Here is a 17341-nt window from a genome sequence, read left to right as displayed (position 1 = left end):
AAGCAACACAGTGTTGTCAAACCAATCCAGTTCTTAAATTTACATTATTCTGCAAATAATGAAAATAAATAAATAAGTAAAATGTATTTAGAAAACTCTTGCAGACAATGGGCAGCAGAGAGAGATGAAATATGGCAGTATCTACTGTAATTGTATGTCAGTGTTTACTGATTTAGTAGCAGAAAACTGCCTATTGGGCAACAATCAATTAACATCCATAACTGGCAAATAAGTACACATACATGGATATATTGATTGGGATTACTCATGCAAAAGACTAAGTGGATTACTCATGCAAAAGACTAAGTGGGAACAACAGTAACCACGAGAGAAATTATTAAGAACAGCAGAAACAATGTGGATCTCTTAAAGAATGACAGGAGTGTGAACACTGAAAGGGGGAGCAGAAGTTACACAGCACAACATTACAGCTATTATGCCTTTGAGTAAGAGTAACCTGCAGGGAGAGTAAATGTGTTAATTTCTCACATAAAATGGTAAATATTATTTTCCATATATCTGTGCATATTATCTGCTGTCAGTACTGTGTACTGTAAAATTCATTGAATCTTCTTTCATCAAAAATAATATCCTGGAATTCAAATAATTGGTTTAATATCACTGTTTCAGTCATTCATTTATCATGGTCTGTGGGTTCCATCACGAAGGGGAACCTCCAGGAAATTAAAATGAGTCAAATTATACATTAAAAAAGAGAAGACCCCGTTAGAAATTGTACTTTCTTTTCTTTTCTATTCTTTATAAGTGCCACAGTTTCCAGTTCATTTCTTGTTTGTTTCATTGATGAAGTGCATTTAACATCTGATTTCTTACGTTCTGTTGTACCCTACTGTGAAGTTATGCAACATTTCAAAATAATGAGTATCCTTAGCACTCTAGCAGAAATTCCATTGCCCTTACATTTGTAATTCCCACACAGACACCCTCCATTTAGACCTTAATTTCTGATTATTAAAGTTTGAAGTAGTGTACCATCAAATTAAGGTTTTTCTTAGCCAGTCATGCCATAAGTTAAGCATAATCCAGAAAGGGATCACATTGCCTGAACAGGATGAGAGCAGGGTTTCAGAACCAAGCTCAGATTAATCACAAAATATGCGGCTTGCATCAGTATCCAGTACATGTATTTAAAAATGTGCTAAGCTAAACTACTAAGCTGAGCAGACATTTTAGGTAAAACTTTAAATCCTTTTTTTTTTTAATCCACTTTCAATGAAATAAACTCTTTATGTAGCCCCAAGCTGCGCTCAAGTTACCTGTGAAAACTGCATGAAAATTCGTGTAGTAGTATTGGAGATCAGTGTGTTAAAACAGGCAGACATGACAGTTTTATTATTAGAATGGATTTTCAAAGGGAAAATTGAATTTCCTTTTCAAAATTGCGATTGGAATACTTTAAAAGCTCAGATATGTATCCTTTTACTGTGCTACAGCATCATAATTGCAAACTGAATTAGATGAGTAGGGATAAAACATCTTGGGATTGACTAGGTTTTCAAATTCACATTTAGGTTCTTTTAAATCACCAAATCAGGTTAGCATGCTTACATGTATTCTTTACCTTCTTACACCTAAGATGACAGAACATAGCATATTGACCCCACCTCAAAGCAAAAGGAAAATAAGGTAATTATTCTGGCCTTGTATTACTTTACCAAGCGAGAAATTGTCTTCAGTAACTTAGAAAGTAAGTAGAAAAATAAATTTTACAGTTATTTGTATATTTATGTCACTAATATCTTTTGTTATGTGCACTGATTTTATGAGTAAATGTGATCAGCAATGTGACATCTTACATTTTATTTAGTGAAAGTGTAGTAATTTGTTGTGAAATTAGTTTTGCCTGATGTTTATTTTTCCCTGCACTGTAAATAATGTTCTCTTCCTAAGATAGTATTACTGTGAAGAGTAGCTGAGAAAACAAATTACCTCATTGTTTTAAGTATAATTCAATGCAGCTTTTGCAATGTCAAGAACATATGTGCCACATACTTACGTTTTATGGAGTGTGTGTACTGCAGAAATTTAATGACAAGCACTAAGTCAGGCATCTGATGTGAGGCTTATTGAATAATCAGGGAATAAAACCTCTTTTGATTTTACAAAAATAAAATTTAGTAACTAATCTAAGACATTTCTGTAGATAAGCACAGACCAGCAGATATAGATTACAAGAAAATGGCCGTTACAAAAGCTGCACATCTTTTTTCTGAAGAATTTGCACAAGCTTTTTCTGTTTGATTTCAGTCTTTTATGCTTTTATATTTTGTTTTTTAGCTCATGAACTTGGTGTAGCAGAACCTCGAGGAGGTATGTGAAACTACCATCACCAATTTGGGACCTTTTATTACTTCTAAGTTGACACCTCATCATGTATGAATTGACTGTCTGAATGCTTGTTGAGTGCATTTTTTGCATTGTAATCATCATTAATCCAACCTCTTGCATACTTCCTTTTTGAAATATAGATATAATGAGTGTTTCTTCTGTGAGTCATCAGGTGAGGTTTCTTTGTTGTTTCAGCTGATTTTTGCAATTTCGTTCTTGCAATGCATAGTTGGAATCTTTGATGTGAGACCCAGTTTTGATGGAAAGCTTCAGTTTGTTTTCTGTTGCAAATAAAATTATTTTTAAATTGGAATTTTATGTGGCCATTCAACAGAGCTGTCCCAACTTGGTGTAGTGTGATATTTGTTAATCAGTACATGTTAACAGGAACAGCAGAGATAAAAGAATAACCAGTACTCCAACAGCAACTGAGGTACTGCTGGAATACTGGTTTTCTTTTTGTTTTACTGTCTCCGTTAATACATATATCCCACTAGGCTAATTTTGGATCACTGTATTGAATAGGGACTTCAAATTTCAATTTAAAAATCATTTTCTTTGCAATGGGAACAAATGATGCTTTCCTTCAAAGCTGGGCATCGCATGAAAGATCTGGCAAGCAGTATTTGTTTGGGCTGACTCTAGCTAAACTTCGCAAATATGAAACTGCAAATACCTGCCGGAATACCAGAGAAAATGCGCCTGCTGACTCTTAGGAGAGACGTAAGTGTGTGTGTGTGTGTGTGTGTGTGTGTGTGTGTGTGTGTGTGTTTAGTTACATGTCTTAGCATGATCATCCTCTAACTATTTGCCTTCCTCTCTGGTTTGTCTGTTGCTTTACAGTTTTTATTCTTCTTATTGATGTACTTGAGCAGATACTATTTGTTCTGTTTCCACCCAACTGCTTCTTACACTGGGAAGCAGAGTACTTATTCTCCTTAATATTAAGGTTGCTTCTGGGTATAATGCTGTCTTCATGTTGTATCACCACTTTGGACAATCTGTATTGTGACTTGTTTCTTGCATTATCTGTGTCCATATGGATATGTAGTTAACTCTATGGTGTCTGCCCTTCCTATGTTCCAACAGTGTCCCTAAAGTTGTAAGACTTTGGAAAATTAAAGAAACTGTTTAATTGGCTTTCCTTGGAGCCTTATAGAAAACACATGGCAGTTTCATAAAGGTTGCCTCCTGCTTATGTAACAGAAAACTGTTTTTACAAGTTATGAAATACAGACATTTATATAACAATCAGTACTCTTGTGTGTGATATATGACTTACAAAGACTTATGATGTGCTGATCCATATTCTTCATCCATGATGATAATAGTTTGTTACTAATGTAGTTCTTCAGATATTATTTGCCACTCTTTGCAATAATGTGGTTAGACAAGGAATGCTGACAAATGTTGGTGACCAGATCATGCAAAGCAATCAAAATTCTATGTTTAATGGCCCAAGTTGGTCAATAGAAGTAGAGTTTCAGTACACCAAGCCAGTGTAAAGAATAGGTGTGCAGATGCTACTAAACATCTTCCATATGCATCATAAATTTTGGTTATTACTTTTGTATGCTTCAGATCAATTATGGAAAAGAAAAGGTTCACAGTTATGTGGCCATCAATATATTTGCCAAATTTCTTCACTCCAGACCACTGAACTTACATGAAAATTATATGTGTAGTTTAAAAATTCAGGAGATAATATAACTTCTACATAATAGTAGATTATGAACCGACCAAGTAGAGGAGGCACTGGGCGGGGGGGACATGATTATATCTGTTTATGTGATAATAGCTCATTATATCACAATTACTTTTGTGTATAGTTCCTCAGTTCATCTGACTTTTCAAGTAAGGCAACACCATAGAAATGAAAAAGTAGCTGATTAATCATCATTTGTTGTTTGTGAATAACTAGCACATCTATAGGATCCACAAAACAACTTTAGTCTAAAACAATCTCTTTTCTGTGAGAAACTAGTTAGGGCACATTCAGAACTGCCTATCGTTTAGCCTGTTTGAATTACAAAGTCACATAATTTTGATAGCAAACGGCATGTAGCACAGATATTCATACATGACATAATCTTTATGCATGATCCAAATAAATCATGAAGAAGTCAGCCTATCTGATTGTTAGACAAATAAAACTCTGAGCCAGCAGTTTCGTTTCCTATTGTATGATAGCTATGATAGCATGTGCAGCCTTAGTGGGCCATTGCATACGTAATCAAACATCTAACATAGGTGACTGCATCTTTGGGAGCATTATATTTTTATTGCTAAAATCTCAACACTGTTGCCATTTCAAAGCTTTTGTTGTTGTTGTGGTCTTCAGTCCTGAGACTGGTTTAATGCAGCTCTCCATGCTACTCTATCATGTGCAAGCTGCTTCATCTCCCTGTACCTACTGCAACCTACATCCTTCTGAATCTGCTTAGTGTATTCATCTCTTGGTCTACCTCTACGATTTTTACCCTCCACGCTGCCCTCCAATACTAAATTGGTGATCCCTTGATGCCTCAGAACATTCCTGCCAACCGATCCCTTCTTCTAGTCAAGTTGTGCCACAAACTCCTCTTCTCCCAAATTCTATTCAATACCTCTTCATTAGTTATGTGATCTACCCATCTAATCTTCAGCATTCTTCTGTAGCATCACATTTCAAAAGCTCCTATTCTGTTCTTGTCCAAACTATTTATCGGCCACATTTCACTTCCATACATGATACAAATACTTTCAGAAATGACTTCCTGACACTTAAATCTATACTCGATGTTAAAAAATTTCTCTTCTTCAGAAACGCTTTCCTTGCCATTGCCAGTCTACACTTTATATCCTCTCTACTTCGCCCATCATCAGTTATTTTGCTCCCCAAATAGCAAAACTCCTTTACTACTTTAAGTGTCTTATTTCCCAATCTAATTCCCTCAGCATTACCCGACTTAATTTGACTACATTCCATTATCCTCATTTTGCTTTTGTTGATGTTCATCTTATATCCTCCTTTCAAGACACTGTTCATTCCATTCAACTGTTCTTCCATGTCCTTTGCTGTCTCTGGCAGAATTACAATGTCATCGTCGAAACTCAAAGTTTTTATTTCTTCTCCATCAATTTTAATACCTACTCCAAATTTTTGTTTTGGTTCCTTTACTGCTTGCTCAATATACAGATTGAATAACATGGGAGAGAGGCTACAACCCTGTCTCACTCCCTTCCCAACCACTGCTTCCCTTTCGTGCCCGTCGACTCTTATAACTGCCATCTGGTTTCTGTACAAATTGTAAATAGCCTTTCACTCGGTGTATTTTACCCCTGCAACCTTCAGAATTTGAAAGAGAGTATTCCAGTCAACATTGCCAAAAGCTTTCTCTAAGTCTACAAATGTTAGAAATGTAGGTTTGCTTTCCCTTAATCTATTTTCTAAACTAAGTCGTAGGGTCAGTGTTGCCTCACGTGTTCCAGCATTTCTACGGTATCCAAACTGATCTTCCTCGAGGTCGGCTTCTACCAGTTTTTCTATTCATCTGTAAAGAATTTGTGTTAGTATTTTGGAACAGTGGTTTATTAAACTGATAGTTTGGTAATTTTCACATCTGTCAACACCTGCTTCCTTTGGGATTGGAATTATTATATTCCTCTTGAAGTCTAAGGGTATTTCACCTGTGTCATACATCTTGCTCACCAGATGGTAGAGTTTTGTCAGGACTGGCTCTCCCAAGGCTCTCAGTTGTTCTAATGGAATGTTGTCTACTCTCGGGGCCCTGTTTCGACTCAGGTCTTTCAGTGCTCTGTCAAACTCATCACGCAGTATCATATCTCCCATTTCATCTTCATCTACATCCTCTTCCATTTCCATAATATTGTCCTCAAGTATATCGCCCTTGTATAGACAGTCTATATACTCCTTCCACCTTTCTGCTTTCCCTTCTTTGGTTAGAACTGGGTTTCCATCTGAGCTCTTGATATTCATACAAGTGGTTCTCTTTTCTCCAAAGGTCTCTTTAATTTTCCTGTAGGCAGTATCTATCTTACCCCTAGTGAGATAAGCCTCTACATCCTTACATTTGTCCTCTAGCCATCCCTGCTTAGTCATTTTGCACTTCCTGTCGATCTCATTTTTGAGACGTTTGTATTCCTTTTTGCCTGTTTCATTTACTGCATTTTTGTATTTTCTCCTTTCATCAATTAAATTCAATATTTCTTCTGTTACCCAAGGATTTCTACTAGCCCTCGTCTTTTTACCTATTTGATCCTCTGCTGCCTTCACTACTTCATCCCTCAAAGCTACTCATTATTATTCTATTGTATTTCTTTCCCCCATTATTGTTAATTGTTCCCTTATGCTCTCCCTGAAACTCTGTACAACCTCTGGTTCTTTCAGTTTATCCAGGTCCCATCTCCTTAAATTCCCACCTTTTTGCAGTTTCTTCAGTTTTAATCTACAGTTCATAACCAATAGATTGTGGTCAGAGTCCACATCTGCCCCTGGAAATGTCTTACAATTTAAAACCCGGTTCCAAAATCTCTGCCTTACCATCATATAATCTATCTGAAACCTGTCAGTATCTCCAGGCTTCTTCCATGTATACAACCTTCTTTTATGATTCTTGAACCAAGTGTTAGCTATGATTAAGTTATGCTGTGTGCAGAATTATACCAGGCGGCTTCCTCTTTCATTTCTTACCCTCAATCCATATTCACCTACTATGTTTCCTTCTCCCCCTTTTCCTACTATCGAACTCCAGTTACCCATGACTATTAAATTTTCGTCACCCTTCACTATCTGAATAATTTATTTTATCTCATCATACGTTTCATCAAGTTCTTCGTCATCTGCAGAGCTAGTTGGCATGTAAACTTGTACTACTGTAGTAGGCATGGGCTTTGTGTCTATCTTGGCCACAACAATGTGTTCACTATGTTTGTAGTAGCTTTCTCGCACTCTTAATTTTTTTTAGTCATTATTATACCTTCTGCTGCATTACCCCTATTTGATTTTGTATTTATAACCCTGTAATCACCTGACCAGAAGTCTTGTTCCTCCTACCACCGAACTTCACTAATTCTCTCAATATCTAACTTTAACCTATCCATTTCCCTTTTTAAATTTTCTAACCTACCTGCCCAATTAAGGGATCTGACATTCCACGGTCCGATCAGTAGAATGCCAGTTTTCTTTCTCCTGATACTACATCCTCTTGAGTAGTCGCCGCCCGGAGATCCGAATGGGGGACTATTTTATCTCCGGAATATTTTACCTAAGAGGACGCCATCATCATTTAACCATACAGTAAAGCTGCATGCCCTTAGGAAAAATTATGGCCGTAGTTTCCCCTTGCTTTCAGCTGTTTGCAGTACCAGCACAGCAAGGCCGTTTTGGTTAGTGTTACAAGGCCAGATCAGTCAATCATCCAGACTGTTGCCCCTGCAACTACTGAAAGAAAAAACTGTAAGAAAAAATAAAAACTAAAAACAAGTGAAGTTGTACAATCTCTAAGTGGGTCTTTGCATCACACACGATTTATCTGCAGGTGTATAACACAGTGGTTTACGTAAACAAAACTCCATATGAACTACTTAAAAAAAAGAAAAGATGTTTAAAATTTCATGATACTGTACTTCCCATTGTTATGTATTGCCTGTAGTAATAGCCAAGAAGTACATGTCAATGTACAGAGTTGATATTTACTAAAAGTTGCAGAATAACATGAAAAGACTAACCAAATCAGAAATAACAGAAAGGAACTTTCTGCAGGCAGTGTTCAAGTAAATACAGGGGACTTAAGGATAAATTGATTTCATAAAACTGTCACTCAAACCAAGCAATAACGAGAAGAAGATTACTTTTTGACATGTGTAAATAAAGGAGATGTAAAGCCCAGTGGCTTTAATAAATACTGGCATGAGATTGTTTTCCTCTAAGCAGCATTATTTCTAATTACTTTTCAGTATTTCCTCTCTTTGAAGGAAAAGATTTCTTGTTTTTATTGTGTGTGTGTGTGTGTGTGTGTGTGTGTGTGTGTGTGTGTGTGTGAGAGAGAGAGAGAGAGAGAGAGAGAGAGAGAGAGAGAGAGAAGTTCCTTGCATTCAACTGTTAGTGTGAAATAGAATCCTAATCGATACTTCACTTTCTGGAACTACAGGTGGGTAACAGAAATCTAAAAAATGCATGCAGTGAAAATTATTGTTTGCTTTTGGATGGATGTGTGAGGAAGCAAGTGCATTGATATGAGGTGGAAAATTTAGTCCTGCATTTGGTTTTAATTTCATCTTTCATTTGGTCACTAGTTCAAAGTTCATCAGACGATCCATTGAAGACTAGACAGCAATTTGGAACACCTTTTAAATTATTATGTCAAGATAGTGTGAACTATAAAACTGGGTTAAGAAAAGATACAAGCTGGATGTTTCTTTATTGCTTTCATGGAAACCAAAGAATATGCATTTTGATCAGTTACTCTTGTAACCTCTGCATATTTCAGTCTCATTCACTTATCACCAACAAACAGTATTTGTGGCCATGTTATAAAATGTAATTCTTCTAGAGTTTTGCAAATTAACAGAAAAAAGTATTTTACTTGAATTGTTTGAAGAGAATAAATTGTTTCTAAAAATCTGTCATGCATATTGTTTCATCCCATTACCGAATATAGAATCCCATATTTTTAAATAAACTGAAGCCTGGCCAGTTTCCTATATTCACTTCAGTAACACTATGAAGCTTTTGTACTAATAAGATACATGTTTTTCCTGGTGTCCTGTTGCTGTGTGCTTTATAGAATATTGATTCTGAAGTGTATGTTTTGCATGTAAAATGGTTTGTATGCATTTAATAATCTAGAGACTACCTTGAGAACTACGAAAACTGATTTGGTAGCAATAGCATGTGGTGCTGTACCTTTAGCACTTTCCGTTATTATATTAATATGTTTAGCTGATCATTTAATGCATGTTACCTGTAATGCCATTAATATGAATGTAGCAAGAAACTAACACTTCATACAAAATAAATAGGTAATGAAAAAATTAATTTTGTTATGATGTGATTTTTAGAGTCATACAGACTCTTTAAAAGCATGTTGTATAATACATTCAAGTTACATAGTGCACTTTCCTTTATAGTTCCTTTGGTGTTGTGATATTTCAAAGAAAGTTAAATTGAGTATGACCAGAAAACATTACAAGAGTCAATGCAATAAAAGAGATTCAATGTAAAATGAGCTCAAAAATGTGAAGGCAGTTAACATTAATAATTATGTTGTTGTTTGCAAAATCTTCATATGTCTGCTATTTCGTGTAACAGTTCATAGCTCATATATTCAGGGTGATATCAGTTAGCTGTTTAAATTACTATAGTAAGTCACAGACCATGTTTAAGTAATGAGTAATAATAATGAAGAGCAATAGGGATGACTCTGGAGCAGTATTGAAAAACACAATCGATATATTTATATACATCAAAAGTTGCATCTTTAGTGTTTGGATTTTTCAAAAATTCCTTCACATGGAAAAAGTGGTACTGTATGAAAGTAATACTTTGTATCTCATCTGAATTATCCATTTTTTTCTTTCCCCTGAAGAAAACAAACTTTCATACATGTTTTGCAATTTGTGATCTGTCAGTGCTACTCCGATTGTTTCTGTTTGGCAGCTAGTAAGTAGTCTGTTTTATCAGATTTTGATAGTATTAATTTCTGCTTTTCATTCTGATTTGAAATGTCTTACATTATGTCTAGGGTTTATACATATTTTTAACACATGTAATTACACTAATTAAATTAGGCACTTCATTTCCCCAATGTTGATGGTGTCTCATATTGGCAAGTGGAACAATATTTATGCATCAGCATTCAATAGCTATCAGAAGCATGGAAGATAAGAATGCACATACTCTGCAGCACACATGTTACTCCGTAGTACCTGATATGTGCTCAGTAACACTGAGATAAGTGGTCTTTGTTTCTATCAAGCATTTATCAAACAACTGTGATAAAATTTGAATGGAAAAATGGCTGGTGCCCTCGCTTTATGAACAAGCAGTGTGTACACAAACAGATGTGTCAATGTGACCTTTAGTATATTAAAATCACCTGTGAGGGATGATGATTGAATTTCATACCAGACCAATATCAGTACCATCCTTCAGGCAAGAGGTATTCATTTGCTTTTTGATGCCCTTGTACCACCTTGAGTACCAGATGTGTCAATGTGACATTCAGTATATTAACATCACCTGTGAGGGATGACAGTTGAATTTCATACCAGACCAGGATCAGTACTGTCCTTCAAGCAAGGAATTAATTTGTTTTTTGATGTTCTCGTACCACCATTTACCATAACTCAGCAAGCCAATGGACATTTACCCAAACTCTTAGCACATGCTGTGGAGTTAACAGTAATACTTCTGGCTTCTGTAACCCCTACCAAGGAGGTGGTTCTGAGTAGTACGAAAAGTGGGTACTGCTTTGTCGCTTATTTGTTGACTCTTAGAATTGATTAGCATCCATTTGTGACCTCGGTCATCCATGCTTTGTTGACTATGAGGATTTATATTGTCAACTCTATTTTTGTTCAGATGGAGCCACTCCCAGTATATCCTCAATATGCTGGGCTGCAAAAATTCAGCTGCCTACGCAGTATCAAAGATGTAGTACGTTATGCATCAGTTGTGTAGATGGAAAATTGTCGTGGTGGGTTAGGAATGGGGTGTAAGTGTATTAGAAAAGATCATGCCAGGGCAGAACATTTCGATGCATGCAGGTTACGGGACTATCAGGAGGAACATGAAGAGAAAAAACTGGACAACTGCTGAGACCTCATGTCTTGCATTTCTTTGCAGTAAAACTCTGATAAATTCATTGTCATGTTCCACACTAAGTGATGCTATTCACTGAGGCAATGGTGTCAGTTCAGCAGGACAGTTCTCCATCTAATTGAATTGTCTATGAATACAAAGCATTAAAATCTTGAAATAGTTCTAGAGTATATATAGTATATAACTTAAAACGCCTGCCTTTAGTAACTATGGTCTGGTTTATTTTATTTATACATCTCCTACGGTTTAAAATATCCCTTAAATATTTATCAATGTTACTGCCAAAGTGGACAGGCACATGGAAAAGAAAAGTCTTTCTTTAATTGTTGTGGTGGTGGGGTAGGAAGGGAATGTAAGTGTGTTAGAAAAGATTATGCCAGTTCAGAACATTTGAGTAGGACTCGTGCTCCGAGGGTTTCATGCAAACTTATTATCTACATAAATAATAATAATTTGGAAGCCTTTCTATTGGACACCATTTCAGTGACTTGCATGTCCCTAACCTACCCCAGTTATCCAACTGGGGAAAGGGGACCTACAGTTCAATGTGGACTCCAAACCATGCAATGTTTCTGGCCACTCCTCACATTGTTGAGAGGTGAAGGCTGGTTTAAAATGAAGACTGAAAAATCAGTGGTCCGGCCGAGTTTCAATCCAGCAATCTCTCAGTTTTTAGGCAAGTGCTTTATCACTGGACCACCAGGCCCAACATGGGTATACATAGTTAATGTGTAGGTTTTGATGAGTGAGTTTGTGTGTATTAAAACCTGTGATAACAGGGTGGTCCATTGATTGTGACCAGGCCAAATATCTCACGAAATAAGCGTCAAACGCTTACCAAGAACGAAACTTGTCTAGCTTGAAGGGGGAAGCCAGATGGCGCTATGGTTGGCCCACTAGATGGTGCTGCCATGGGTCAAACGGAAATCAACTGCGTTTTTTTAAATAGGAACCCCCATTTTTTATTACATATTCATGTAGTACATAAAGAAATATGAATGTTTTAGTTGGACCCCTTTTTTCGCTTCATGATAGATGGCACTGTAATAGTCACAAACATATGGCTCACAATTTTAGACGAACAGTTGATAACAGACAGGTTTTTTTTAAATTAAAATACAGAACATAGGTTCATTTTATTTCGGTTGTTCCAATGTCATACATATACCTTTGTGAACTTATCATTTCTGAGAATGCATGCTATTACAGCGTGATTACCTGTAAATACCACATTAATGCAATAAATGCTCAAAATGATGTTCGTCAACCTCAATGCATTTGGCAATACGTGTAACGACATTCCTCTCAACAGCGAGTAGTTCACCTTCCGTAATGTTCGCACATCCATTGACAATATGCTGACGCATGTTGTCAGGGGTTGTCGATGGGTCACGGTAGTAAATATCCTTCAACTTTCCCCACAGAAAGAAATCCGGGGTCATCATATCCGGCGAACGTGCGGGCCATGGTATGGTGCTTCAACGACCAATCCACCTGTCATGAAATATACTATTCAATACCGCTTCAACTGCATGCGAGCCATGTGCCGGAAGTATCATGTTGGAAGTACATCGCCGTTCTGTTATGCAGTGAAACATCTTGTAGTAACATCGGTAGAACATTACATAGAAAATCAGCATACATTGCCCCATTTAGATTGCCATCAATAAAATGGGGGCCAATTATACTTCCTTCCATAATGCCGCACCATACATTAACCTGCCAAGGTCGCTGATGTTCCACTTGTCGCAGCCATCGTGGATTTTCCGTTGCCCAATAGTGCATATTATGCCGGTTTACGTTACCGCTGTTGGTAAACGACACTTTGTCGCTAAATAGAATGCATGCAAAAAATCTGTCATCGTCCCGTAATTTCTCTTGTGCCCAGTGGCAGAACTGTACACGACATTCAAAGTCGTCACCATGCAATTCCTGCTGCATAGAAATATGGTATGGGTGCAATTGATGTTGATGTAGCATTCTCAACACAGACTTTTTGAGATTCCCGATTCTCACGCAATTTGCCTGCTACTGATGTGCAGATTAACTGCGACAGCAGCTAAAACACCTGCTTGGGCATCATCATATGTTGCAGGTCGTGGCTGAACACTTCCTGTTTCCTTACGTAATGTAACTATCTGGTGAAAAGTCCGGACACTTGGATGATGTCGTCCAGGATACCGATCAGCAGACATAGCATACACCCTTTGGACATTTTGATCACAATAGCCATACATCAATACGATATCAACCTTTTCCGCAATTGGTAAACGGTACATTTTAACACGGGTAATGTATCACGAAGCAAATACCGTCCGCACTGACGGAATGTCACGTGATACCACGTACTTATACGTTTGTGACTATCACAGCGCCATCTGTCACAAAGCGAATAAAGTGGTCCAACTAAAACATTCATATTTCTTTATGTACTACATGAATATGTAATAAAAAATGGGGCTTCCTATTTAAAAAAAACGCAGTTGATATCCGTTTGACCTATGACAGCGCCATCTAGTGGGCCAACCATAGTGCCATCTGGTTTCCCCCTTCAAGCTAGATGAGTTTCGTTCTTTGTAGTTTTTTCGTTTGATGCTTATTTCGTGAGATATTTGGCCCAGTCACTATCAGTAGACCACCCTGTATATGGCCATATCTTCTGATTGCATTGAGTTTGAAGCTTAAATAATTTACATCCTAGGGATCATAGACCTCAGTACTTGAGGTAAAGCTCAATTTGTTACTTCCTGAGAAAAGAGGTCCTCACAGATGGTCAAACAGACAGATAACAAAGTGATCCTATAATGGTTTTGTTTCCACTGAATGAGGTGTGGAACCGTAAAAAGGGGAAGCAGGAGGAAACCAAGTAGGAAAATGAGGCAGGGTGATTAGAATGGGTGGGCTGAGTGCATTAACACTTAGTAATGTATTTGGGGAGGGGGGGGAGGGTTTGCATCAAAACTTGATACACTGCCGTTTGTGAAAAGTGCAACACCGAGAAGGAATTACCCGAATAGTGCCACACTTGGTGGAAGTGGTGACGGGTGTGCAAGCAATACGTGATACGTTTTGCAGCAAGATGAGGTACACGTAGGCCAGGCAGAGCCATCTCGCGTTGGTCCAACAGGGTCAGTGTTGTGTCTAGTGTAGTTGGTGCAGAGCTGTCACACAAGGTGGAAACAATACAGTGAGTGCCGGTATGTCTTGTTGATGTCAAAGGGAGCCTAACGGGGCAGAATTGTCAGTCTCCGGGAAATGGGGTTCTCATACCATGACATTTTGGCTCACACAGGTCATGCTGCTATGACAGCGATGTGTGTGTGTGTGGAAGCAGTGAAGAGAGGAAGGTAGTACACAGTGACAAGTGGGAACTGGACCATGGAACATGACCACAGCACGGGATGACCGTCATCTTGTCCACATGGCCATTACGGACCGTACAGCGTCATCCACAATGTTGGCTCATCGCTGGAGCACTGCAACAGGTGTGAACTAGTCCGCATCAACAGTTCGTCGCCGTCTGCTGCAGGTTGGACTGGTTGCATGCATGCCATTACATCGGCTTCCATTGTCCAAAAACGACAAGCTCCTCCAACTGCAATTGGCACGTGAACACCGTCACTGGGGTGCTAAGTGGCAACTTGTAATCTTTTTGGATGAGTCCCACTTCAGTGTGTCCTACAGTGATGGCCACATATGCATCCAGTGATAATGTGGTGAGCACAACCCGAGGGCTGCATTGTGGTGCAGCATAGCGGACAAACACCAGGTGTGATGGCTTGGGCGCCATTGGTTACAACAGCCGATCTCGCCTCGTACGTATTGTGGGCACTTTGAACAGCAACCGGTACCTAACTGAGCTTGTGGAGCCTGAGGTATTCACCCTGCTTCAGGCATCTCCAAATGCCACATTTCAACAGGACAATTCCTGGCCACATATTGTGGAGAATGCACAGGCCTTCTTCGAAGAGCGATGGGTACTATTGTTTTCCTGGCCTGCATGTTCACCAGACATGTCGCCCAGCGAAAATGTCTGGGATATGGTTGGTCAGCATCTGGTGCATCGCGGTCCTCCAGTAACTGGTGTCATGGATTTGTGGGCTTGGATACAAACGTATTGCAGCTCTAATTGCAGCGCATGGTGGCCACATGGCATACTGAATAATTAAATTGAATTCATGTGTTTCCTTCTTGGTGTTGCAATTTCCATAAACGGTAGTGTATATAGACTGCCAACTTGCAAAGGATTAGGAGAAGTACAATTTAGAATGGAAGTCCAAAAAATATAGCGAAGAGTTCAGGATACAAAGATAAGTAGCATTGGAAGAAGCAAACATTGTGTTTTAGAAAGTTAAGTAGTGAAACGAGTACTTTGTTTCATTTTTTAGTTCTTATAGTATTAGGACAGTTGTGTGGTTCTAATGTGTGAAAGATTATTGAGTAGTATCCATGAGGAAGGAACTGAGCATGGTGAACAGTCAAAGAAACATCAAGCCATTCAGATGCACTTGTACCATATGCAAAATATTTGAAGGAATCATGTGCAGATTTTTAATGTGTCATTGTGTTAAAAGTTAATCGCTGAATTCAGCTGTGCTAAAATTATTGGGGGCATATCAGAATCAAAGAAAATAGTTATGATCAAGTCAACCGTAATATGTAAGCAAGGAGGGAGATATTCATATACTGAAAGAGAAACAGAGGTAAAGAGAGATAACATGAGAAGGTGAATTAGGGCTGTTACTATTTAGGATAAATACACTCCTGGAAATTGAAATAAGAACACCGTGAATTCATTGTCCCAGGAAGGGGAAACTTTATTGACACATTCCTGGGGTCAGATACATCACATGATCACACTGACAGAACCACAGGCACATAGACACAGGCAACAGAGCATGCACAATGTCGGCTTTAGTACAGTGTATATCCACCTTTCGCAGCAATGCAGGCTGCTATTCTCCCATGGAGACGATCGTAGAGATGCTGGATGTAGTCCTGTGGAACGGCTTGCCATGCCATTTCCACCTGGCACCTCAGTTGGACCAGCGTTCGTGCTGGATGTGCAGACCGCGTGAGACGACACTTCATCCAGTCCCAAACATGCTCAATGGGGGAAAGATCCGGAGATCTTGCTGGCCAGGGTAGTTGACTTACACCTTCTAGAGCACGTTGGGTGGCACGGGATACATGCAGACGTGCATTGTCCTGTTGGAACAGCAAGTTCCCTTGCCGGTTTAGGAATGGTAGAACGATGGGTTCGATGACGGTTTGGATGTACCGTGCACTATTCAGTGTCCCCTCGACGATCACCAGTGGTGTACGGCCAGTGTAGGAGATCGCTCCCCACACCATGATGCCGGGTGTTGGCCCTGTGTGCCTCGGTCGTATGCAGTCCTGATTGTGGCGCTCACCTGCACGGCGCCAAACACGCATACGACCATCATTGGCACCAAGGCAGAAGCGACTCTCATCGCTGAAGACGACACGTCTCCATTCGTCCCTCCATTCACGCCTGTCGCGACACCACTGGAGGCGGGCTGCACGATGTTGGGGCGTGAGCGGAAGACGGCCTAACGGTGTGCGGGACCGTTGCCCAGCTTCGTGGAGATGGTTGCGAATGGTCCTCACCGATACCCCAGGAGCAACAGTGTCCCTAATTTGCTAGGAAGTGGCGGTGCGGTCCCCTACGGCACTGCGTAGGATCCTACGGTCTTGGCGTGCATCCGTGCATCGCTGCGGTCCGGTCCCAGGTCGACGGGCACGTGCACCTTCCGCCGACCACTGGCGACAACATCGATGTACTGTGGAGACCTCACGCCCCACGTGTTGAGCAATTCGGCGGTACGTCCACCCGGCCTCCCGCATGCCCACTATACGCCCTCGCTCAAAGTCCGTCAACTGCACATACGGTTCACGTCCACGCTGTCGCGGCATGCTACCAGTGTTAAAGACTGCGATGGAGCTCCGTATGCCATGGCAAACTGGCTGACACTGACGGCGGCGGTGCACAAATGCTGCGCAGCTAGCGCCATTCGCCGGCCAACACCGCGGGTCCTGGTGTGTCCGCTGTGCCGTGCGTGTGATCATTGCTTGTACAGCCCTCTCGCAGTGTCCGGAGCAAGTATGGTGGGTCTGACACACCGGTGTCAATGTGTTCTTTTTTCC

General features: G+C 39.5%; 1 protein-coding gene across 1 annotated transcript in view; it reads left to right on the top strand.

Annotated features, from left to right (window-relative positions):
- Positions 1–17341, top strand: part of LOC126235038 (protein amalgam-like) — an 82718-nt gene that overhangs the window by 55160 nt on the left and 10217 nt on the right. The window contains exon 9 of the mRNA XM_049943774.1: positions 2299–2331. Within this exon, the coding sequence (XP_049799731.1) occupies positions 2299–2331 (33 nt within the window). The remainder of the gene's footprint in view (positions 1–2298; positions 2332–17341) is intronic.

This window comes from Schistocerca nitens, chromosome 2 (genome assembly GCF_023898315.1).
Source record: "Schistocerca nitens isolate TAMUIC-IGC-003100 chromosome 2, iqSchNite1.1, whole genome shotgun sequence".
NCBI classification, from domain to species: domain Eukaryota; kingdom Metazoa; phylum Arthropoda; class Insecta; order Orthoptera; family Acrididae; genus Schistocerca; species Schistocerca nitens.
Note: the sequence above shows the minus strand (reverse complement) of the source record. Positions and strands in the feature narration are given on the sequence as shown.